This window comes from Dama dama, chromosome 18 (assembly GCF_033118175.1).
Source record: "Dama dama isolate Ldn47 chromosome 18, ASM3311817v1, whole genome shotgun sequence".
NCBI lineage: Eukaryota > Metazoa > Chordata > Mammalia > Artiodactyla > Cervidae > Dama > Dama dama.
In genome coordinates, this window is record NC_083698.1 from 21,747,101 (window position 1) to 21,772,088 (window position 24,988).

Below are 24,988 nucleotides of genomic sequence, written 5' to 3' on the forward strand. Positions count from 1 at the left end.
TATAATATTCTGCAATGATAGAAATGTTCTAACCATTGCCTTGTTTAATACAGTGCTATTAGCCACACACAGTGGTTTAGAGCGTGAGATGTGGCTGGTATTTGAATAAAGAACTGAACTGTTTTAATCGCTTGTTAAATTTAGATTTCAATGCTACCTTGAGCTAGTGGCAACCATAATGCAGGCAACACACTGTGTGTCCACAGGCAGCATATTGAGAGTTGGTTGAATTCATCTCAGTTCCTTAAATATACTCTAAGTGAGGGAATTAGACCACCACATGTGAAAAGTCATGTTACCAGAATTCCTATATTTGTCACATTAAAACGAAATCTCAATGGTACTTTTTATTTTGAATGAAATAATTAACTAATTTGGCTGCGCTGGGTCTTCACTGCTGCATGCAGGTTTTTCTCTAGTTGAGGTGAGTGGGGGCTCCTCTCTAGTTACGGTGTACAGGCTTCTCATGTGGCGCTTCTCTTTTGGCTAAGCATTGGCTCTAGGGCCCACAAGACTTCAGCAGTTGCGGCTCTCAGCTCTGGAGCACTGGGTCGGTATTTGGGGCCCATGGGTTTAGTCACTCCATGGCATATGGGATCCTCCTGGACCAGGAATCGAACCCAGGGTCCCTGCATTGCCAGGCAGATTCTTATCCACTGTACCACCCAGAGAAGTCCCTAATAATACTCTTTAAATTTTACTATACTCTTTCTGGATGTATGATATTGTAAGGGGGAAAAAAAACACATTGAATTTGGTCTTTATTCTGTATTTGCAAACTGAAACACAGAAAAATGACCTGTTTGTGAATAACAGTAATAGCTGGCATTGTTAATGTAAATTACATTTTTGAGTCTCACAGGACCCAGGAAGACAGGCATTATTTCCATTTTGCATTCAAGAAAACAAAGACCAGCTGTGCACCCACAATTTAAAAGGCAACCCCACGCAGGATTATTTCAAGCTCTAAGTGTACTTTTGTGGCGCTAGAGAGCAAAAACCAAATCAGTGAAATCTGTCTCCTGCCTCTCAATAAATGACCTTTTAAGACTCTGCTTTTCAAGACTCTCGAGAGTACCTACATTGATTATTTCATAAACTTCTGGAAGGAAATTAGAAATCCTAGCCATGGCTGAGAGCTCTTAAATGCTCATCCTCCATTCAGATCTGTCCTTGGGCCATCTACTTAATACATGTTCGTAAGAAGACTGTATACACTGGCTTGCATGTATACACATGCACACATAAAATACATATTTACCAAATCTTTACCTGCATTTTCTCATAGGGAAATGGATTATGAATGACTCTTCTTTTCGTTTAACTGTGTTTTTTCAGGGGTATACAACTAGCATATCCTTTATAAGCAGGCTGCTGTTATCTAGTCACTAAGTCACGTTTGACTCTTTTACAACCCCATGGACTGTAGCTCAACAAGCTCTCTGGGTTTCCCAGGCAAGAATACTAGAGTGGGTTGCCATTTCCTTCTTCAGGGGATCTTCCCAATGCAGGGATCAAAACTGCCTCTTGCATTGGTAGGTGGATTCTTTACTGCTGAGCCACCAAGGAAGTCCCAAACCTAAATAAATATTAAAGACCTTTAGTGTTATTCATGGGAAACTAGGTTCTAGGCACTGGAGATCAAATATTGAACAAAGCAGATGAAAATCCTATTTTCATAGGGCTTCTGTTCTAGCGGAGTAAAAGCAAATACCCAACATCATGGCATATTTTCTAGCTTGCTACTAAATATTTTTAGAACACATCGCAAAGTAAATGATACCCATGATTGACTTGAGGCTCTGTAAACTAATAAATACTATATTGCCCTTATAGGGTTTCAGGATCAAAGATTTATTGGAGTGAAATAACGTAAGCATTATTACTACTAATAATACTAATTAGAAGTCTGAATTTGGTACTGTAGAGGTATGAAAAATGTAATGCTTGATATATAAATGCTAGTTGGCCAATGGATAAAAATTCTTTTATCTTTATTTCTAAAGCATTTGTTAAGTAGGCACATAAACTGCACAGACTGTAATCATTATTATCAATAAAGTATATCTACATTAATAAATGCACAAATATATTTAAAATGGCCTACTGTGTGCCGAGAATCTACCCATCTCATAGTTACATCAGCCGTGTACTGTGTTCAGCTTGTGTTTGGGGGCAACTGCCCTGCCTCTGTTTGCATGGTGGAAACTGAACAGCTTATGAGACACAAAAGACCTATAAAACTACTTTACAGTCAACACACACAAACACACACATACACTGAATATCCTTAAGACAGTCCTGATAAGAGTAATACTTTCTTCTCAGCACGATGAACAAAGTGCGTCTTCTGGCAAGACCATTCAGCAAGGTCATTTGGCGAAGGAACATTTTCCCAAAGTTTAAGTACCTCGTTTTCACTATACAATTTTCTGTTCTTAAGTTGATTAACCTCCTTATGAACAAAAAGGATTTGCTTTACCTTTTCTGTCTAAAACAAGCCCTTGTGGTATGACTCTTTGGTTATGCAGACAATATGAACAGAGCGAAATACCATTATTGATAATGGAGCATCACAGCACAAATCCTCTAACCGTGGCCACATCAAACAGGCAATGAGGGGGACCCAAGATTAAAAGTACCTTAGCGTTTGTCAGAAATGGTTTTCATTATTCTCAATCTTTTTTGTACTGTCAACCTCATCTGCCTTCATGATAGCCTCCACGCACCTGATAGTGGTTCTTTTCTGCCTTTCATCCTTTGTATGGCTCTCCACTTTCTTCTGGATAAAACTCAAAACACAGCATGATGGACAACCCTCTCCACCACGGGATCCTGGCTACCCAACTCATCCGCGCTCTGGTCACGTCATCTGCCCCAGTCTAAATGAGTCAAGGCCCAGCCTAGATCTCTCAGGGTGCCCAAAAAGCCTACCTTCCTGCCCACTCCAAACGCCATCAGGACTCTCACCCTGCCAGAATCACCCCCGCAACCCTATCTCCAGACTGAGCACAATACTTTCAAAGTCGTGACTACTATCCACTCTGGCACCATCAAAAATTACCTCCTTCTGACCCTCATCCCAGTTTCAATCAACCATGAGAAACCTAGGACTTTCATTCATCCTCAGTCTCTGCCCACAGTCTCTCATTCATTATTGCCAGAAGCACTCATTACCATCCAACCTGATATAATTTTTTTTTTTTACTTTTTCATTAGTCTTTCTTTCCCCACTAGAATGTAAGTGACTATGGGAGGGTTAGTTCTATTTTGGTCACTGATGTACTCCCAGTAATTTTAACAGTATCTGGCACATTGTAAGTGATCGATACATATTTTTGAATAAATAAATATTGACCATCTTAAATTCGTGCTCTGTACTGTGATGGGACATGATTTTCATATTTAAAGAGAAATGTATAGGTTGCTTCCTATTCCTGGAACTCCCAATCCACTCCCACCCATACCTACCCCTACCTCTGGCTAACCTGGATATGTTTAATTTATGGTTCAAATCTCAGACATTCCTGATAAATAGGGTGCAGCACTTATTTTCCTGTTAGATAATTGATCGCCTAACTGCCTGTTTCTCTCCCTAACTCTAAAGGATCCTCTGTTTTCTTATGGAATTCCTGACACAAAATGTGTTTTTAAAAATGAACGTATGCATGAATTAATAAATGGTAAAATGAATAATTAAATGGCACAACTGGTCAATTCACTGCATGATCTGATTTAAAGGATGCTAGGAAAATGTTCTCTTTGTATCCTATAAAACAACTAATAAGAAATAACCACCTACGTCTTATACAATATGTGGCTAATAAGCCACAGGTCCCATCACTTTATGGCAAATAGATGGGGAAACAGTGGCAGACTTTATTTTTGGGGGGCTCCAAAATCACTGCAGATGGTTACCAGAGCCAAAAATTAAAAGACACTTACTCCTTGGAAGAAAAGTTATGACCAACTTAGAGAGCATTTTAAAAAGCAGAGACATTGCTTTGCCAACAAAGGTCCATCTGGTCAAAGCTAAGGTTTTCCCAGTAGTCATGTATGGATGTGAGAGTTGGACTATAAAGAAAGCTGAGCGCCAATGAATTGATGCTTTTGAACTGTGGTGTTGGAGAAGACTCTTGAGAGTCCCTTGGACTGCAAGGAGATCCAACCAGTCCATCCTAAAGGAGATCAGTCCTGGGTGTTCATTGGAAGGACTAATGTTGAAGCTGAAACTCCAATACTTTGGCCACCTGATGCGAAGAGCTGACTCATTTGAAAAGACCCTGATGCTGGGAAAGATTGAAGGCAGGAGAAGAAGGGGATGACAGAGAATGAGATGGTTGGATGGCATCACTGACTTAATAGGCATGAGTCTGAGTAAACTCCAGGAGTTGGTGATGGACAGGGAGGCCTGGCGTGCTGCAGTCCATAGGGTCACAAAAAGTCGGACACCACTGAGTGACTGAACTGAACTGATGGCTGATGAAGAACGTTTACTGTTATAAAGTTGATATTTTGGACCCTGGGAGCCCACAGGAATACATGGAATGAGTGTTTGAAGCATCTGATAAACCATACAACCTCCTCTTCTAATTGCTCTATTCTTAGAGAAAGGAACATTACAAATGTTACAAATATCTACTGTGAATTGCTACCTTACACACAAAGAAATAAAATTTAGCTGAAATGAGTTAATTCTAGAAACGCATGTGCGACAACAGTCACAGGTGGGAGCTGGAGATGGGCAGGGATACACCAGCTATCCTGCAAGCAGCAGATGGTGGGACTTTTACAAGGGTGCCCAGGGTGCTTCCCAGCTGCATTCTCTAGGGACCGCATCTCTCTCATCACTGCATCCCTAATATGGAGCACAGCATACCCTTTTGAATTAGAATGAAGCACTCTCTGAGACATGAAGAAACTGGGTATGCTTTGAAATAAGGGCAGAGGAAACATCATGCAGAAAAGTTCAGGGTCCTGAGTAAGCAAAGCACGTGTTAAGTGAAAGCTAACAGTTGGACATGAAAAGGATCTGGGTGCATGGGGCAAGGAGACAGAGAATGAGGGCTGGAGGCAGACTATGCAAGCTGCATGTGCGTGCATGCATGTGTGCTCACTCAGTCATGCCCAACTCTTTGCAACTCCATGGACTGTAGCCCAACAGGCTCCTCTGTCCATGGGATTCTCCAGTCAAGAATACTAGAGTGCCTTGCCATGCCCTTCTCCAGGGGATCTTCTCAACCCAGGGATAGAACATGTATCTCTTAGGTCTCCTGCACTGGCAGATGGGTTCTTTACCACTAGTGGCATCTGAGAAACCTCCTGCAAGCTTCATGGCATGGGCTTGAAGTGAAGTGAAGTGAAAGTCAGTCTGTTGTGTCCGACTATTTGCGACCCCATGGACTATACAATCCATGAAATTCTCCAGGTCAGAATACTGGAGTGGGTAGCCTTTCCCTTCTCCAGGGGATCTTTTGAACCCAGGTCTCCTGCATTGCAGGCGGATTCTTTATCAGCCGATCCACAAGGGAAGCCCACGGCATGGACTTAATGCTGTGAAACTCAGACTCTGTCACCTTCTTAACTGTCCTGCACAGGCCCTGGAGGCTCAGCAAGGGCACTTCGGAAGCGGGTATATCCAGCCTGGGGAAGGGGGAGATGAAGGGGTAGGACGGAGGCAGAAAGATTAGGACTTCCCTGTACTTAGACCTCTCCTGTACCATCCCCAAAGCAAAGGAACTTTGCTTTAATTGACTTTAAATGACTAAGATTTACGTTTACTTGGAAAATAAAGGTTTAAAAAAACATTCCACCAGGTGACAGTGAAAGCCAGAACCCCAAAATAATATTAGCACGCTACTGTGTTAGAAAAACCATTTTGCACAGAGAAGGGTAGGGCCTGGCTGGGAGTCATGCGAACTAAAAGTCTATGACACCGTGATGAATCAAATGACGCTGGCAGAACGTTTGAGAAGAAGTTACAATGAGTAACAGAGAGCACTTTTCAATTAATTAAACATGAGGAGAAAAGCAGTGAAGGGTAGGGAGAGTCCAAGATTTTCCGGTAGGGAAATTGATAAATATTCAGGTTCCATTCACCAGGAAAGAAGATAGGTATAGAAGCAGATTTGGATAGACTATGATTATTTGACTTTCAGATACAATTAGTTTGATTCCTTATGGAACACTCAGATGAAGGGCTCCATCTGGAATACAGTAATATATATTCCCCAAAAGGATAATAAAGAGTTTTGGATTGTATGAGAAATAATTGAGGCATTTTATGTTAGACAACGCCTGTTGTGTGTGTGTGTGTGTGTGTGATGTGAATAAGAAATGTCATCTGTTGAGAGTGAGGGGAAAGATACAAATAAACTAAAGGAGGTTTTGAAAGTTTAATGATCTAGGAGACTGGAACAAGAATAAATACTTTTCAGAATTTTTTTTTTTTAAAGCTGAAGAGGTGTTAAGACCATGTTAATACTGAGTGTTAGCCTGTTGCTCTTTAGTCCCTAAGCTGTATCCATCATCTTTGAGACCCAATGGACTGTAGCCCACCAGGCTCCCTTGTCCATGGCATTTCCCAGGCAAGAATACTGGAGTGAGTTGCCATTTCTTCTCCAGGGATCTTCCCCAACCAGGGATCGAACAAGCATCTCTTGCACTGGCAGGCAGATTCTTTACCACTGAGCAACCAGGGAAGCCTGTGGGTGTTCAGCCACTATGAGTAAAATAGATAGCTAGCAGGAAGCTGTGGAGAAGGCAATGGCAACCCACTCCAGTGTTCTTGCCTGGAGAATCCCATGGACGGGGGAGCCTGGTGGGCTGCCGTCTATGGGGTCGCAGAGTCGGACGCGACTGAAGCGACTTAGCAGCAGCAGGAAGCTGTGGTACAGTGCAGGTAACTCAGCTCTGTGCTCTGTGAGGACCTGGGGGGAGGGAGGGATGGAGACCGGGAGGGCGGCTTGGAAGAAAGGGATACATGTATACTGATGACTGATCCATGCTGTTGTATAGCAGAAACCAACACAGCCTTGTAAAGCAATTATACGCCAAGCAAAAATCAAAAGAAAAAACATACCTGGTGTTAGGAATTTATAGGGGCAAAAATCTGTATATTTATGAGATTTCTCCCTGGTTATGCTGTGTTCAAATTGTAAGGACTGAAATACGGGATCATAATAGTGATCCATGACTGAGGGTTTGTGAGCCTCTTGCAGGAAAAAAAAAAAAAAAAGGATTCCAAAAGAGAAAACGGTTTTGTAAAGGTGATAGGTCAAGTGATAGATTCTAGAGAGTGTAAAATGAGTAATGGGTCATCGGACTAGTAGAGATTTGGGATTAAGGATTTGGCATTTACAATGAAGCAGAAGAGGTTATGGGAAAGGTGGAAAAATGGTACATAGGAGAAACATTCAAAAAGTAAGAGTCCAACATGGGAACAACAGAATTAATCATCATATACCGAAATCGGTGATAAGCACTTAATGGCAACAAAATGTTCCAAAACAACATATCATCTGCTACATGAAATGCCAGATGGATCATTAGGCATTCAACAAACACAACTACCTACACACTCACATTTATACCTATTTATGTTTATCTTAAAATATTTTATTCTATAAAAACTAAATATGTTACTTTTGTCAAATACATGATCATTGTTCATTAACAAGAATAATAGTTTTTCCTTTTAAAATGTATGTCTTCTTGTTAAGAAGCCCTTATTATCCAGTCTATATATAATCAAGAATGGCTATCATATTCCTGATGGTAATGTGGTGATGAAACAGATGAACTCAGAGTGATCAACAAAGCAGATTATAGCACCAGATTATTCAATAATAATTTGTGATTTTTTTTCAAACATGAATATATCTTATGTAGATAACTTAGATTATTTTAAGTCTCAAGGAATTTTATATATATATATATATGTATATATATATGGTTTCGGAGTCAAGGTTACCCCAGGTCTTAAAAATTTTATTACTGTCAAGTGTTCTTTATTTCTCAGAAAAAAAAAGACTATCAAAGGTAATCCTGAAAAGTACATAGGATGAGAAAGAGTGCTACCAAGGATACTATGTACCTATGTTTTAAAATTGTAGACCATGCTTTGAAAAGGCATCATGGTTTAATTTATTCTTGTGGTGTGAGAGTTACATAGCCTACCTTATAATTCCTTTCAAGTAGGTCTTTCCAGAATGTGTGATTATCCCAAATGAAGTACAAGCTGTTAGTCCTTATTTTTTCCCCATTTTGAAACCCCATTTGATCTCTACTCCTTGTAAATTTGGCATCTTACATGTAGTACTTACTATATGCTATCTAAAGAAAAGAGGGTTTGAGACTTGAATTTCTTATGAAAGTACCAAAATAATTCAACTTGTCTCTTTCTTCCAAGTCTGACACAATTAGTCTGAATCTGTTGACTCAGAGAGAGAACATATCAAAAAATGTTCCCGCTTCTTTTTCAAAACCCAAGGACAGTATTGTTTGCTCATGTAAATTTAAATAAGGGACAACTTTGCTATGTCTGAATGTGCAAACCATTTATAGAATGAAACAGAGAATACAGAAGTTTTAATCTCTAGATCCAAGTAAGAATCTGTACCATTTAAAAATATTCAGCACAGAACACTGGTAAGCTGAAACCATACATTAGAATAAACTAAATGAATTTCACTCAGAGAGCCAGTGAGTGTGGGGAGTCCTCTCAATTCATGAGATATGGGGAATTATTTGAGGAACTAAAATATTTGATGGGTAAAGGCTATAAGCATATTAATTGTTTAATATTTTGAAGGGATCAAAATATTGCATATGAAAGGTATCCATCTGTTTTAAAAAGCAGGGAACAACATAATTACCCAAGGAAAAATATGTGACTTCTTTAACAGAAAGGGAAGGAGTACAGTATAAGACTTAACAGTGTGACCTCGTCATCAGAGTGCCCAATTTTGGTTTATGACTCAATCACCTATTTCTTAATTACATGTTTTAAACTTTTTATTCATTAGAGTGCTAGCTAGTAAAAATCCCCTCACTTCTTTACCCACACTTTGATATTCTACATTGTGATGCTGGGGCAGGAAGTCTCTCGACCTGTGGCTCCCACAGGGTACATGAATCTCTCTCAGGGGATGTGTAAGGTCAAAATGGTATAAGTGTGGATTCTGAACTAGCATTTGTTTTTTTCACTCTCATTTTCTTATGAGGGTACAGTGGAATTTTCAGGGGGTTACATGACATATGATGTCAACACAGAAGCAAATGTGGTTACTCAGCTGTTGTCTATGTAGCTGGACGTTAGTCATTTGTAACAATGTAATATAATGTTCACCTTCTCATTATTTAGCTTGAAAATAATCATTTTTCATAAAGATGATATTTTTGTCAACATCTAAGGGGTTTATCCAAGGGAATATTTCATGCAAAAATGGGCACAATAAAGGACAAATGATATGGACCTAAAAGAAGCAGAAGATATTAAGAACAGTTGGCAAGAATATACAGAAGAACTATACAAAAGAGATCTTAATGACCCTGATAACCAAGATGGTGTGATCACTCACCTAGAGCCAGACATCCTGAAATGCAAAGTAAAGTATGCCTTAGGAAGCATCACTACAAACAAAACAAGTAGAGGTGATGGAATTCCAGCTGAGCTATTTCAAATCCTAAAACATGATTTAGTGCTGCATACAATATGACAGCAAATTTGGAAAACTCAGCAGTGGCCACAGGACTAGAAAAGGTCAGTTTTCATTCCAATTCCAAAGAAAGGCAATGCCAAAGAATGTCAAACTACTACACAATTGCACTTTATTTCACTTTGCCAGCAAAGTAATGCTCAAAATTTTTCAAGCTAGGCTTCAGCAGTACATCAACTGAGAACTTCCAGATGTTCAAGCTAGATTTAGAGAAGGCAGAGGAACCAGAGATCAAATTGCCAGCATCCATTGGACCATAGAAAAAGCTAGAGAATTCCAGAAAAATATCTACTTCTGCATCATTGAGTATGCTAAAGCCTTTGACTGCATGGATCACAACAAACTGTAGAAAATTCTTGAAGAGATGGAATACCAGATGACCTTACCTGCCTTCTGAGAAACCTGTATGCAGGTTGAGAAGCAACAGTTAGAACCAGACATGGAACAACAGACTGATTCCAAATTGGGTATATCAAGGCTGTATATTATCACCCTGCTTATTTAACTTACATGCAGAGTACATCATGAAAAATGCCAGGCTGGATGAAGCACAAGCTGGAATCAAGATTGCTGGGAGAAATATCAATAACCTCAGATATGCAGATGACACTGCCCTTATGGCATAAAGCAAAGAGGAATTAAAGAACCTCTTGATGAAAGTGAAAGATGAGGGTGAAAAAGCTAGCTTAAAACTCAACATTAAAAAAACCGAGATCATGGCCTCTGGTCCCATCACTTCATGGCAAATCAATGGGGAAGCAGTGAAAACAGTGAAAGACTATTTTTTTTGGCTACAAAATCACTTAGAAGATGACTGTAGCCATGAAATTAAAACATGCTTGCTCCTTTGAAGAAAAGTTATGACAAACCTAGACAGCATGTTAAAAGCAGCGACATTACTTTGCCAACAAAGGTCCATCTAGTCAAAGCTATAGTTTTTCCAGTAGTCATGTATGGATGTGAGAGGTGGACCATAAAGAAGGCTGAGCACCAAAGAATTGATGCTTTTGAACTGTGGTATTGGAGAAGACCCTTGAGAGTCCCTTGGACTGCAAGGAGCTCAAACCAGTCAATCCTAAAGGAAATCAGTTCTACATATTCATTGGAAGGACTGATGCTGAAACTGAAACTCCAGTACTTTAGCCTCCTGATGCAAAGAACTGACTCGCTGGGAATAAACCCTGATGCTGGGAAACACTGAAGGTAGGAAGAGAAGGGTACAATAGATGATGAAATGGTTGGATGGCATCACCGTTGCAATGGACATGAGTTTGAGCAATCTTCAGGAGATGGTGAAAGTCAGGGAAGCCTGGCGTGCTGCAATCCATGGGGTCACAGAGTCTGTGTCATCTTTAATATGATAAATAGAAATAAATATCACACATATAAACAAAACCATTTGGGGGTCTTCAAGGATTTTTCAGGAGCCTAAAAGAATCCTAGATCAGAGTTTGAGACATACTGCTGATTACATTTCTCCACTGACTGATGGAAACTGGCTGGGTTCAGAGAGGGCATGAGAGAGACCAGAGAAGGGAGGAGAGAGAAGGGCTTGGTTCCTGCCATTCTACCTGCACTTCCTCTTATATCTCTCCAGCATCTCACTCTCACAGAACCTGGTTCCAGCAGCAACTAGCCTCCAGTCTGCAGCTTACAGCCCGCCATTCAGTCCTGCAGAGCCATGGTGATGCTAAAAGAGGTCTGACTTCTAGGGCTGTGGGCTCCTCCCTGAGTCCCTGAGCTACCAGAGGCTGTCAGGAAGGCTCCTCTGCACAGGAGTCTGATGGTCACCATCTGCCAGGCAAAATCCCCCACCTTCAAACTCTGCCTTCCGGCTCTAAGAGGTCCTCCTTCCTAGCTTCCGGGTTTTGATGACTCCAAGCTGGGGGAGGCATAAGCTTCCCATGGTTGTACCTCCACATGCCTCAGTGTTCATCTTTGCTTTTCAAACTCTCCAACACTGTTTTACCAGTTTCCTGTTTCATATTCCCTAAAGTAATATAGTGAGATTTCTGTTTTCCTGACTATGTGGAGAGTGACACAATCAGTGACAGGTAGTGATGCATTAAAACCTACACCTAATAAGAGAACTAACCATCTCTATGGTGACAAAATTGAATTAAGTATCTAAAAGGAAAAATTAATACTCTGAGCTTACAAATCTACAAATGTGAAAGAATACTGGTAATTTGAACAAGTGATATTAAATACTATGTTTTCTAGACATAACTGCCTTGTGACTACTAATACATGATACATGGCATATGATATATGATATTATATATATTCCAATCATTTAAAACAGCACTTTCTTAAATTTTATGGAAGTATCTCTTCAAATTATTACCTAAACATAGACTTCTAAGACATTGTAATGACAAGTAATGAATAATGATAAAGTATATTCTCTCTAATGTTTAGTTGCACAATCTTAGTATGAAAAGATAAATCCTGCAAGAAAGGTAATTTCTAAGCAAATCATCTCATCTTACAGAGAACTTATACTGACATTTCCCTTTGAGGTTTTTGCATTATATACATTTTTAGTAAATACTTAGACTTACCACTTGAGAGGAGAGCAGGCTTACTTTTTACCATTGGACTAGAATGAGGAAATTTGTTGCTAAATGACATGAAAAGGTGTGTTGTGAAATCATCAGGAAGCTCGGCTTCCAGGAATGTCTTCATAAACAGCTTGAAACCTTCAAAATCTATTGTCTGAAAAAAAAATTTTAATATATATTTTAAGACTCAGTCAATGTTAAGATTGTTTGCAATGTTCAAGAGCATGAGCAGGAGAAATGATCTCAAACATTCTTACATCCAAGTCTACAAAAGGAAGGCAACTCTCTGAGAAATAAACCAGGCAGGCCTACATTGACAGTGCTGATTAGATTTAGATGTCTTACCTGCAGCAACGGAGTAAGAAAAACAGGAGCTTTCCAGTCAGGCATCCCTATTTCCACAGTGTCTGTGTGGCCTTAAAAACTTTACTCTTAGAAAGTTAATTCCCTCCTCTGTAAATTGGGGAGAATATTCACAGTTCCACAGAGTTATGATGATTAAATCAGACAACTACGTGAAGGTGCTGACGTAGAATCAAGAACACAGCCCGAATACAGAAAGTTACCCCCCTTGTCTCCTTTCTTTGTCCCTGATAATAAATACTGTGTTCAACCACTGGAGAAAGTGGTGAACATGAAAGTTTTACCTTAACACCAAGACCAATGGATATAAAATCCTAAAGTGAAATTCTAAATCTTCCTAGGCAATTGTCAAAGAAATCTACTGCAAGATCTTTGCCCACTCTTACTCAGCACAGAGCTATAAAAGAGCTGACATTTGCATGCAAAGAACCATTGCTACACTGAGAATCTCCACGTCCACTTGGGGAAATGGTGATGGGAGCTACCTTCTAGTCTCAAGTTCAAGGGAGAATTTCACAGGAGCTACTGAGAGAGCTTGCTTTCTCCAAGCAGATGAGAACAGTGGGCCGAGATCTGACTCCTGCCTGGGAAACTGAGAACAAGGGTGCAGGTACTTTAGGGCCAAGACAGGACAATGGTGCTGCATTGGGCTTGGCCAACTCTCCTTGTCACTGCAGGGACACTAGTGCATAAACGTTGCCTGGGAAATAGATGTAGACTTCATGGAAGAGAAGGCCCCTGGAGTTGTGTTGGATACTATCTACTAGGCCATTTGAAGGGACTAGGAGACCTACAGAGAAGAAACTGAAATGCAGCCACATCTGTCCAGATCAAAGGACTGCAAGTGCTATAGGCCTCATAGGAAGCCCTTGAAAGATACATTTATTTTTTCCTTACCAATTAGTTCAATATAATGGAGATGAAACTAAAAATAAGGCAAAAACAAAACTTGGCAGATTAATGCTCCCAATTTTTTTCAAACTCCTGGCAGAAGAGAACAAACTTAATTCCATAAACTGCAAATTTCGTATACAAAAAGCTTATTTTGTCTTACATAAAAGTATTGGGATACGGTGGCAGAAAATGACCAATTTTATCACTGTACTATTTTGAATAGACCTAAAATAGAATAAGATGTATAAGGATATCAATATGAGAAAGTAAATTTTTGCAGATTAGATCATATAACATTTAACTATATATACTATGTATGCTTTTGTACCTAATATTATCTCAAGCCAATATGAAAAAAACATTATGTTTATTAATGGTTCCAAGATCCCGCCTGCAACTTAATCTGACATTTTTAATTAAGTTTTGTTTTGCTTATTCATTCTCAGTAGGGCACTTCAAATATTTATACATATATATGTGTGTGTATGTGTGTGTGTATATATATATATATATATATTGGGAGAGAGGTAGATGGCTACCCAGCTCCAGTGTTGTTGCCTGAGAATCGCATGAGCCAAGAACCCATGGACTATAGCCTGCCAGCCTTCTTGGCTCATGCGATTCTCCAGGCAACAACACTGGAGTGGGTTGCCATTTCCTTCTCCAATATATATATATATATACACACACACACAGTTGGTTATATATTAGTGGTGGTAAAAAGACTTCATTTCTTTCCATGTTCAATGAATCATCTCCAGCACAGAATATTACAAATTCTACTAGTAGTTCAGTTCAGTCTCTCAATTATGTCCGACTCTTTGTGACCCGTGGACTGCAGTCTACAAGCAGACTGAACCACAAACTAAAATCCATGAATATACAAAGAACAGCATCAATCAGCTGAAATACTTTCAGAAAGTATTTGCTACAACGAATAAAGAAGGGAACCAGGGGTTAATTCAAAAGGTTATAGGAAATGTGTGTGATAAACATATTCACAAGTATCATGACTAAAATCAAAGTTACTTATAGTATCTCTTCTCTCTGTACCCTTTGGTAGTCAGCATTATGTTTGGAAACATAACATGATAGAAGCATGGTCTTGAAGTCAGACTCCTTGGATCAACTCTTGACCCAACACTATCCAGCTGGGTGACAGTGGGCAATTTATTAATCTCTCTGTGACTCACGTTCTTCATCTATAATAACAATCTCTTAGTTTGTTAGGAAAAATTCCCCACAATATTGGAAGAATGAACCTTAAACCACATTAACATAAATGTTTCCATTTGCATTTAATAGATCATTACATGGGTCCCCTTTTTTTGTTGTTGGGCACTTTTGTTTGTTTGTTTTTTGCTTATCCTTTGTCTTTGCTTTTGAGAAATCTGGTAATTAAATGTGAACAAAGGACTATAATGACTGAATTTTTTCCTCTGGCTCTTCCTTTACAGTAAGATTATATTTTAAAACAGAATTCTTTCATGTCAAGGGTTTAACATAGGACAACAACAGCAAACCAACAAAAACAACAACAAGGACTTCAGAATAAAACAATTTTGTTTCATATTCTAATACCTCCACTCACCACCTGAGTGATTTGGGGCAAGACATGTATCGGCTCTTTTAAGGAAAAATCTGCCTCATCCCAAGTATGTTTATGCCCTTCATAGAGCCCTACATAACCCACATAGAACACCCTTGAAATCAGTGCCTGTGATTTAATGAAGAAAACCAGGAAAATAGCCAGTCCAAAGGAAAAAAAGAAAAGTGAACTTAATGTATGACATCTCTCTTGATAAGGAATACATTTCTCCTTGACACCTTCTTTTTCAGATCTCAGGAAAACTTTTTGAACTAGCTCCAGTGTCGTAGCTCTCCCTTGCTCAACAAGCAAAAAAAAAATAGCTTAGTTTTATTATCTGTCACCTCTATACCTTAATTTCCTCCATATAAGATGACCCATTCAGCAGTGCTGCCTAAACATAATAATAAATTGATGTAAAGCATTTAATGTACCCTTGGGCCCAAAGGATATAAAAGAAATAAAATAGCTTAAAAAAGGAAAGGGAATAAATAAAAAGAAGTACTGATTTGAGGTTAGATTTTTATAACCTTAATTTGCCCTAGTCTATTGATTCAGAAAATTAGAAAATTCATTGCATTTTTCCAAACTGGACCCATAGTTTTTGTGTCTTAGATATTGTGCGGTAATTGTTCTGAGTCAGGCAATATTGGCAAATGATTGCCTTCAGAAAGTAAGCCTTTAAAAAGAGATTAACTTACTTTAAAATAACTAAAAGCCTTTCTTAGACATAAGAATAGAATAAAAGTTTCCTTAGTTCTTAAATGATTTCCACAAGATGACGTCATCCTATTTATGACTGAAGTTTTAGTGATGACGTCAACTTCTTCCTCCAGCTTCTTTATAGTGTTGGTAGGAGCAAACTTCCTTTCTCTTACATTTCCTGTCATTACACACAGCTTACAATGTTGTAAAACCCAAACTTCTTCAAAGCCAAAAGGCAGCTGCTTCAGGGTTTCATGTTCATTGAGGAATTAATCTTCAATGCCTTTCCTGGTTAAGTCATTTACTTCTCATTAGCAGAAGATTTTTCCAATCTTCTCTAAAATTTTGTGTTTTCCAGAATATTAACACTTCCATAAATTGATACTATCCTCAATCTGTACATTTTTCTTATTTCACAATTTAGCAGAATATTTCCAAATTTACATCTCTTATTTTCTACTGCCGTCATGCAGCAGCACTAGCATTGGTTTCTGAAGATCGTGACCTTTAAATAGAATGAACTCATTTATATGCAAAGCAATAGAAACACTAATGCAAAACGTAGGATCAAACAACTAAATGAGTTCTCAAAAATCAAATTGGCTAGAAGTTCAGAGACACACAATCCAAATTATATTTAAGATTTTGAAACCTGTTTTTCCATTTTTTTTTTCTTGAAGGAGCAGCCACAGACTATTTAGGGAGATAGAATCTCTAAAGAATACAAACTCGGGAAGCTGCTCAGAGCTTGCTGCCAAGTTGGCACAAATTCAAAACACATTTCTATGTGCCTTTCATTATTCTATCTGACCATCTGGATTCGTGATGTTTAAATTCCTGCTAATAATAAAGAAATAACTCTAGTATTCATCCAAGTAGATTCAAAGTGAATGAAAATAAATGTCGTCACTCTATCATTAATTTATTTTGGCAGTTTCAGGATAAAGATTTTCTCATATTCAGCAAATGTACATTATGCATATATCTACTTTGTACTGGGCTCTGTTCTAGGTGATGGGGTAAAGATGTTACTGATACATGCAAAATCCTTCCATCAGGGGGCTTATCTTCTAATAAAGGGAATAAGAAAAATAATAAATAGCTTAAATGTACAGTGTCTGAAGGTATTAAGTAGTGTGTACGTATGTGCTAAATCATGTCTAACTCTTTGTGACCCTATGGACTGTAGCTCACCATGCTTCTCTGTCCATGCGATTCTCCAGGTAAGAATATTGGAATGGGTTGCCACCACCCTCTCTCCAGGGGATCTTCCCCATCCAGGGATCAAACCCACATCTCCCGCTTTTCCTGCATTACAGGTGGATTCTTCACCACTAGCACTGCCACCAGGGAGCCCAATTAAATGTTGTACAAGAAATAAAGAAGGAAGAAATTTATATATTGGGGATGGTGCTTGTAGTTTTAAATCTGATGATTAGGAAATGAGAATCTGTTCTTTAAATAAAGACTGAAATAAGATGAGGGAGCGAGCTTCACACATTTGGAGAAAGAACATCCCAGAGAGATAAAAACAGTGGTGCAAATGTCCTGAGGCATTAAGATGTTCTTGTTTTAGACGATTTTCTATAAGAGGTAGTGAAGAAAAGCAAGAGACTAGAGCAGGATTGAGGAAGGACTAGAATTATAGAGAGGACGTAAAAGACAGGATCTTTGGTGGTGTGTATATGGGGGCAGACGCTGTAAAAAATATTTTAGACCATCAATACAGTGCCATGGTGGGACTTTCCTGGTGGTCCAGTGGTTAGGACTCCATACTCTCAATGAGAGGGCCCATGTTCAAACCCTGGTCAGGGAACTAAGATTACACAAGCCACAACTAAGCTTGGCACAGGCAAATAAATAAGTAAATAAAGATATATAAATATTAAAAATAAACCATTATGGCTTAAAGTCGAGTGAGAGGAACAGTTATTGGAGGGTTGCAGCAGGAAATCATGTGATCTAACATATTTTAACAGGATCATATCCTCATAATAGGGCTTCCCTGGCAGCTCAAATGGTAAAGAATCCACCTGCAATGCAGGAGACCTAGGTTCCATCCCTGGGTCTGGAAGAGCCTCTGGAGAAGGGAATGGCTACTCACTCCAGTATTCTTGCCTGGAGAATTCCATGGACAGAGGAGCTTGGGGGGTTACAGTCCATGGGGTCACAAAGAGTTGGACATGACTGAGCAACTAACACTTTCATGATCACAATAGGATAGTAAGACTAATAATAATAGGATCATTTTACATAACAGGATCTTATAACTTTTATATCAGACAAAAAGTCCAATTTTCACAATTGCTAATGAACTTGCATACACAGCTGATTAATAGGTAATCTTTTTTTAATTATGAATAATTTTTCTTCTTTACATTTATTTATTTATGTTTTATTTTATTTTTTTATTTTTTTCATTTATTTTTATTAGTTGGAGGCTAATTACTTTACAATATTGTGGTGGTTTTTGTCATACATTGACATGAATCAGCCATGGATTTACATGTATTCCCCATCCCGATCCCCCTTCCCACTAGGTGATCTTTAAAAGACAAAAATTAATCACTGAAGTATCAAAGACTAAGTAGCTAAAACCATGAACAAAGAAATTACTTCAACTCATTTATCATTAAGTGTTGACTAAGTGCCTACTATGTGTACAATAGTGCTGGCTACCGAGCAAAAGAACTCAAATGAGGTAGGCAGCAATTTAAGTTAGTCAGAGGCTTTCTTTCACCATTTCCATATCAATTTTCCTAGTCTGTATCATTATATGCAAATTTATATCTAATTTACATCATTAACTAATTATGTTAAATCAAACACTGATGTAAAGGTTACTGAACCAAAACATATACATTAATATGTAGTATGGCTAACTTTCTGAGATTCCAAATACATAATTTTGATATTAAAATATTTTCAGGAAAGAAAATCTACATTTTAAATGCCTCATTGCTAATGTGTATCTTGTACTGAAATTGATCCTGCAATAGACTGTACATTTTCAGAGCACTCCTTGATAGTCTCCTACACGGCCATGGAGAAACTTCCATTAACAAGAAAGAGTGAAAGTGTGAATTTCACATTGGATTGAAACTTAGTTTTGGCAAATGAAATTATCTTCACTACCTCAGAAGTGCATAATTTATTAATTGTACCAGTCTTTACCTAAAACTAACATCTACTAAGTCTCACAGAGAGAAATAGACATGTGTTTTTCAGTAAGAGATGGCCAATGGCAAGCATAACAAACAATGATACTCCAAGTTATTTTAGTAATTATGAAATGCACATTATCGATTATAAAAATTTTAAGCGGGTTACTTTTATTGTGATTTTCAGTATATCTTGTGATCAAGAGTCTGTATACCACTAAATTTTGTACTTCAGCTGAAATCTACTCTGAAAAAATTTTTACTGGAGTATAGTTGATTTACAAAGTTGTGTTAGTTTCAGGTGTATAGCAAAGTGAATCAGTTATCCATATACATATACACACTCTTTTTAGATTCTTTTCCCATATAGACCATTGCAGAGTATTGAGTAGAGTTCCCTACGCTATACAGTATTAATTATCTCTTTTATACATAGTATATATATATATATATATATATATATATATATATATATGTCAATCCCAACCTTCCAAGTTATCCCTCCTCTTCTAACCTCATTAACCATGAATTTGTTTTCTACATCTGTGACTCTATTTCTGTTTTGTGGAGAAGTTCATTTGTACCATTTTTTAAAAAATAGATTCCACCTTCATCTCGTAGGACGCTGTCTTGCCTGTGTTTCGTGTTGTCACTAGAACTGGTGTGAGTTATTACTGGACCACACACCAAATGCTCTAAAAGTTATTTCTCCTCGAAAAATAAAACAGAATAAAGATTTTGTGAATAACTATGCATCTATAATTTTCATTAATAATGTCAGTTTTTAAGGACTGCATACTTGCATCTTCGTGGAGGGAGATGGGAGGAAGGTTCAAGAGGGAAGAGACATATGTACACCTATAGCTGATTCATGTTGATGTCTGACAGAAAATAACAAAATTCTGTAAAGCAATTATCCTTCAATGAAAAAAATAAATTAATTTTTTAAAGTCCCCAAATGAGCCTCTTAATGCAGGTATGTGTATAGGCAGAAATTACAAGTATCTCTTGTTCCCCGCTAGACTATAAGATCCAACACAACTCTGAACCACACAGTGCTTAACATAATTCTTTTACATTGCAGGTTAGCATGATATATTTGAAGTATGGACACTGCAATAGCAAAAAAATAGAAATAAGCACAATTTCACTCAATACCTCTTTGTATGACATCTAGCAAGAAAGAAAACTGATTCAAGTAGTATGGTAAGAATTTGTGAAACAGAATAAATACAAAAAGGTTTTGACCAGGAATATATTGTTTTAATAAATCTCAAATGAGATTATTTTAAAGTATGATAGCACATGGCTATATATGTAATATTGTAACAAATTAAAACAAAATCAACAAAAGTATTGATAACAATATAACAAAAAATTTGGAATGATTTCAAATACATATTATCCTAAAAAATCTCTTCTTTCTAATCCATCAAGGCCCAAATATGTCTGGGTTATTACAGGGAGAAACATCAAGATGAAAAAGTGTAGAAGACAAGTCAGGAAGTGCTCAGCTAGCATGTGAGAGTGAGGGAAGGAGAGTCTACAGGAGCACCAGGGAATTCACTGATTATTTTCAGGACTTAAGAATTCCTTAGTAGTGTAGTGTCACTCGCTCAGTCGTGTCCGACCCTGCAACCCTCTAGACTGTGGCCCGCCAACTTCCTCTGTTCATGGGATTCTCCAGGCAAGATTTCTGGAGTGGATTGCCATCCCCTTCTCCAGAGGATCTCCCCGACCCAGGGATCGAACTGGGGTCTCCTGCATTGCAGGCAGATTCTTTACCGTCTGAGCTACAGGGAAGTACTTTGCAAGCAATCTGTAAAATATATTTAATTGATACTTCTTGGTAGCAAAGATCATCTTGACCATTTCTGTTTCTTCCACATGTCCAGATGCAATGAAGGTAAAAGTGAAAGTCTTAGTCAGTATTGTTCGATTCTCTGCAGCCCTATAGACTGCAGCCCACCAGGCTCCTCTGTCCATGGGATTCTCCAGGCAAGAATACTGGAAAGTGCTGCCACTTTCTACTCCAGGGAATTTTCCCAACCCAGGGATTGAACTCGTGTCTTCTGCACTGCAGGCCAGTTCTTTATTGTCTGAGCCACAAGGGAACAATATCTGATACATAATATGCATGCATTATTTGGGATGCAACCAATAATTTTTGTTCCAAGTGCTTTTCTCACTTTCTATATGTTTATCCTCACTGGTAGATGTTTTTATGCCAAACTACTTCTTAAAGCCTTCAACCTCTCCGTTCAATCTTTATAGTCAGTAATATGCTCTATTATCCATAAATGGAAAAATAAAATTCGAATTTCCTAAAAGTGTTTGTTGTATATAATGGAAACTATCTAAATGCTATTGTGTTCTAGGAACTGCACTAAGTATGTTATGTGTATGCTGTAATTCAATCATCACAATAACTCCATAAGCAAATGCCACTATCACTCCTATTTTATAGACAGGAAGGCTGTAAAAGGATTTTTCTGAGGCTCAGAAACATCAAGTAAAAAGCCCAAAGCCAAAAGTTCCTATTTATCGCCAAGGACCTAAATATTTATTATTTCAAAGGCTTCCATGTTATAGTTAAGTATAACTCTATAGGCAGATTTTAAGTTTTCAATATCCATATCAAGTACAACTGGTTTGTCACCATCAACTCTGCTGACTAGTCTATCAATAAGATAGTCATTAGACTAAAAACGGGAAACTATAAAAATAAACAGTGATGGTATAATTATCTCAGTTCCACAATCTTGAAAACTCTGAATTGACTATAATTCTTTTTGATATTCTAAATGTAACCTATTACTTTTGACCACATATCTGAACTATATATTAAATCTGCCTTCAGGTTCCATTATAATCCTCCTTGCCATCCCAGTTTTCATCATTTGATTGGACTTCTTCAGTAATTTATACTAGTCTCCTCTTGAACGCAAGTCTGTTGTTCCCATTGGCTTTAGACATATTTTCCTAAATGGAAAATTTAACTTATTGATCTTCAGTTCAGTTCAGTCACTCAGTCGCGTCTGACTCTTTGCGACCCCATGAGCCACAGCACGCCAGGCCTCCCTGTCCAACACCAACTTCTGAAGTTCACCCAAACTCATGTCGATTGAGTCGGTGATGCCATCCAACCATCTCATCCTCTGTCATCCCCTTCTCCTCCTGCCCTCAATCTTTCCTAGCATCAGGGTCTTTTCCAATGAATGAGCTCTTTGCATCAGGTGGCCAAAGTATTGGAGTTTCAGCTTCAGCATCAGTCCTTCCAATGTACACCCAGGACTGATCTCCTTCAGGATGGACTGGTTGGATCTCCTTGCAGTCCAAGGGGCTCTCATGAGTCTTCTCCAGCACAACAGTTCAAAAGCATCAATTCTTCGGTGCTCAGCTTTCTTTATAGTCCAACTCCCACATCCATACATGACTACTGGAAAAACCATAGCCTTGGCAAGATGGATCTTTGTTGGCAAAGTAATGTCTCTGCTTTTTAATATGCTATCTAGATTGGTCATAACTTTCCTTCCAAGGAGTAAGTGTCTTTTAATTTCATGGCTGCAATCACTATCTGCAGTGGTTTTAGAGCCTGAAAAATAAAGTCTGCCACTGTTTCCCCATCTATTTGCCATGAAGTGATGGGACCGGATACCATGATCTTAGTTTACTGAGTGTTGAGCTTTAAGCCAACATTTTCACTTTCCTCTTTCACTTTTATCAAGAGGCTCTTTAGCACTTCTTCACTTTCGGCCGTAAGGGTGATATCATCTGCATTTCTCAGATTATTGAAATTTCTCCCGGCAATCTTGATTCCAGCTTGTGCTTCTTCCAGCCCAGCGTTTCTCATGATGTACTGTGCATAGAAGTTAAATAAGCAGGGTGACAATATACAGCCTTGACATACTCCTTTTCCTATTTGGAACCAGTCTGTTGTTCCATGTCCAGTTCTAACTGTTGCTTCCTGACCTGCATATAGGTTTCTCAAGAGGCAGATCAGGTGATCTGGTATTCCCATCTCTTCAGAATTTTCCACAGTTTATTGTGATCCACACAGTCGAAGGCTTTGGCATAGTCAATAAAACAGAAATAAATGTTTTTCTGGAACTCTTGCTTTTTCAATGATCTAGTGGATATTGGCAATTTGATCTCTGGTTCCTCTGCCTTTTCTAAAACCAGCTTGAACATCTGGAAGTTCACAGTTCATGTATTGCTGAAGCCTGGCTTGGAGAATTTTGAGCATTACTTTACTAGTGTGTGAGATGAGTGCAATTGTGCAGTAGTCTGAGCATTCTTTGGCATTGCATTTCTTTCAGATTGGAATGAAAACAGACCTTTTCCAGTCCTGTGGTCACTGCTGTGTTTTCCAAATTTGCTGACATATCATATGCAGCACTTTCACAGCATCATCTTTTAGGATTTGAAATAGCTCAACTGGAATTCCATCACCTCCACTAGCTTTGTTCATAGTGATGCTTCCCAAGGCCCACTTGACTTCACATTCCAGGATGTCTGGCTCTAGGTGAGTGATCACACCATCATGATTATCTGTGTCATGGAGATCTTTTTTGTACAGTTTTTTGTGTATTCTTGCCACCTCTTCTTAATATCTTGTGCTTCTGTTAGGTCCATACCGTTTCTGTCCTTTATTGAGCCCATCGTTGCATGAAATGTTCCCTTGGTATCTCTAATTTTCTTGAAGAGATCTCTAGTCCTTCCCATTCTATTTTTTTCCCTCTATTTCTTTGCATTGATTGCTGAGGAAGGCTTTCTTATCTCTCCTTGCTATTCTTTGGAACTCTGCATTCAAATAGGAATATCTTTCCTTTTCTCCTTTGCTTTACACTTCTCTTCTTTTCACAGCTATTTGCAAGGCCTCCTCAGACAGCCATTTTGCCTTTTTGCATTTCTTCTTCTTGGGGATGGTCTTGATTCCTGTCTCCTGTACAATGTCACGAACCTCTGTCCATAGTTCATCAGGCTCTCCATCTATCAGATCTAGTCCCTTAAATCTATTTCTCACTTCCACTGTATAGTCATAAGGGATTTGATTTAGGTCATACCTGAATGGTCTAGTGGTTTTCCCCACTTTCTTCAATTGAAGTCTGAATTTGGCAATAAGGAGTTCATGATCTGAGCCACAGTCAATTCCTGGTCTTGTTTTTGCTGATGGTATAGAGCTTCTCCATCTTTGGCTGCAAAGAATATAATCAGTCTGATTTCAGTGTTGGCCATCTGGTGATGTATATATGTACAGTCTTCTCTTGTGTTGTTGGAAGAGGGTGTTTGCTATGTCTGGTGCGTTCTCTTGGCAAAACTCTATTAGCCTTTGCCCTGCTTCATTGCATACTCCATGGCCAACTTTTCCTGTTACTCCAGGTGTTTCTTGACTTCCTACTTTTGCATTCCAGTCCCCTATAATGAAAAGGACATCTTTTTTGGGTGTTAATTCTAGAAGGTCTTGTTGGTCTTCATAGAACCGTTCAACTTCAGCTTCTTCAGTGTTACTGGTTATTGATTTTAAGAATATTATTTATCATTTCCTCTAGCTACTTAAAAAAAAAACAAACAAAATCCTTAGACACTCTAAATCCTTATACACAAATGTCCAGATTTTCCACTAATATCCTTAAATGTACTCCTTTTGAAAAAATCTATTCCTATTGATGCAAACACACAAACAAACACAGCAGACAAACCCTCAGATAAATGTTAGGTGTAGCAAGCACCTAAAGAATTTTCTCTGTTTATCTTTGTGCTTAGTCGCTCGGTCTTGCCTGACTCTTTGCAAACCCATGACCGTAGCCCACCAGGCTCTTCTATCCACAGGGATTTTCCAGGCAAGAATACTGGAGTGGGTTGCCATGCCCTCCTCCAGGGGATCTTCCCAACCCAGGGATCAAACCCAGGTCTCCCACATTGCAGGTAGATTCTTTACTGTCTGAGCCTCCAGGCAAGCCCAAGTATACTGCAATGGGTAGCCTATCCCTC

The 24,988-nt window shown here is 38.5% G+C and overlaps 1 protein-coding gene across 1 annotated transcript in view; it reads right to left on the bottom strand.

The window, feature by feature from the left end:
* The window catches only part of DGKB (diacylglycerol kinase beta), an 820,417-nt gene that overhangs the window by 622,519 nt on the left and 172,910 nt on the right, over positions 1–24,988 (bottom strand). The window contains exon 5 of the mRNA XM_061165003.1: positions 12,284–12,437. Within this exon, the coding sequence (XP_061020986.1) occupies positions 12,284–12,437 (154 nt within the window). The remainder of the gene's footprint in view (positions 1–12,283; positions 12,438–24,988) is intronic.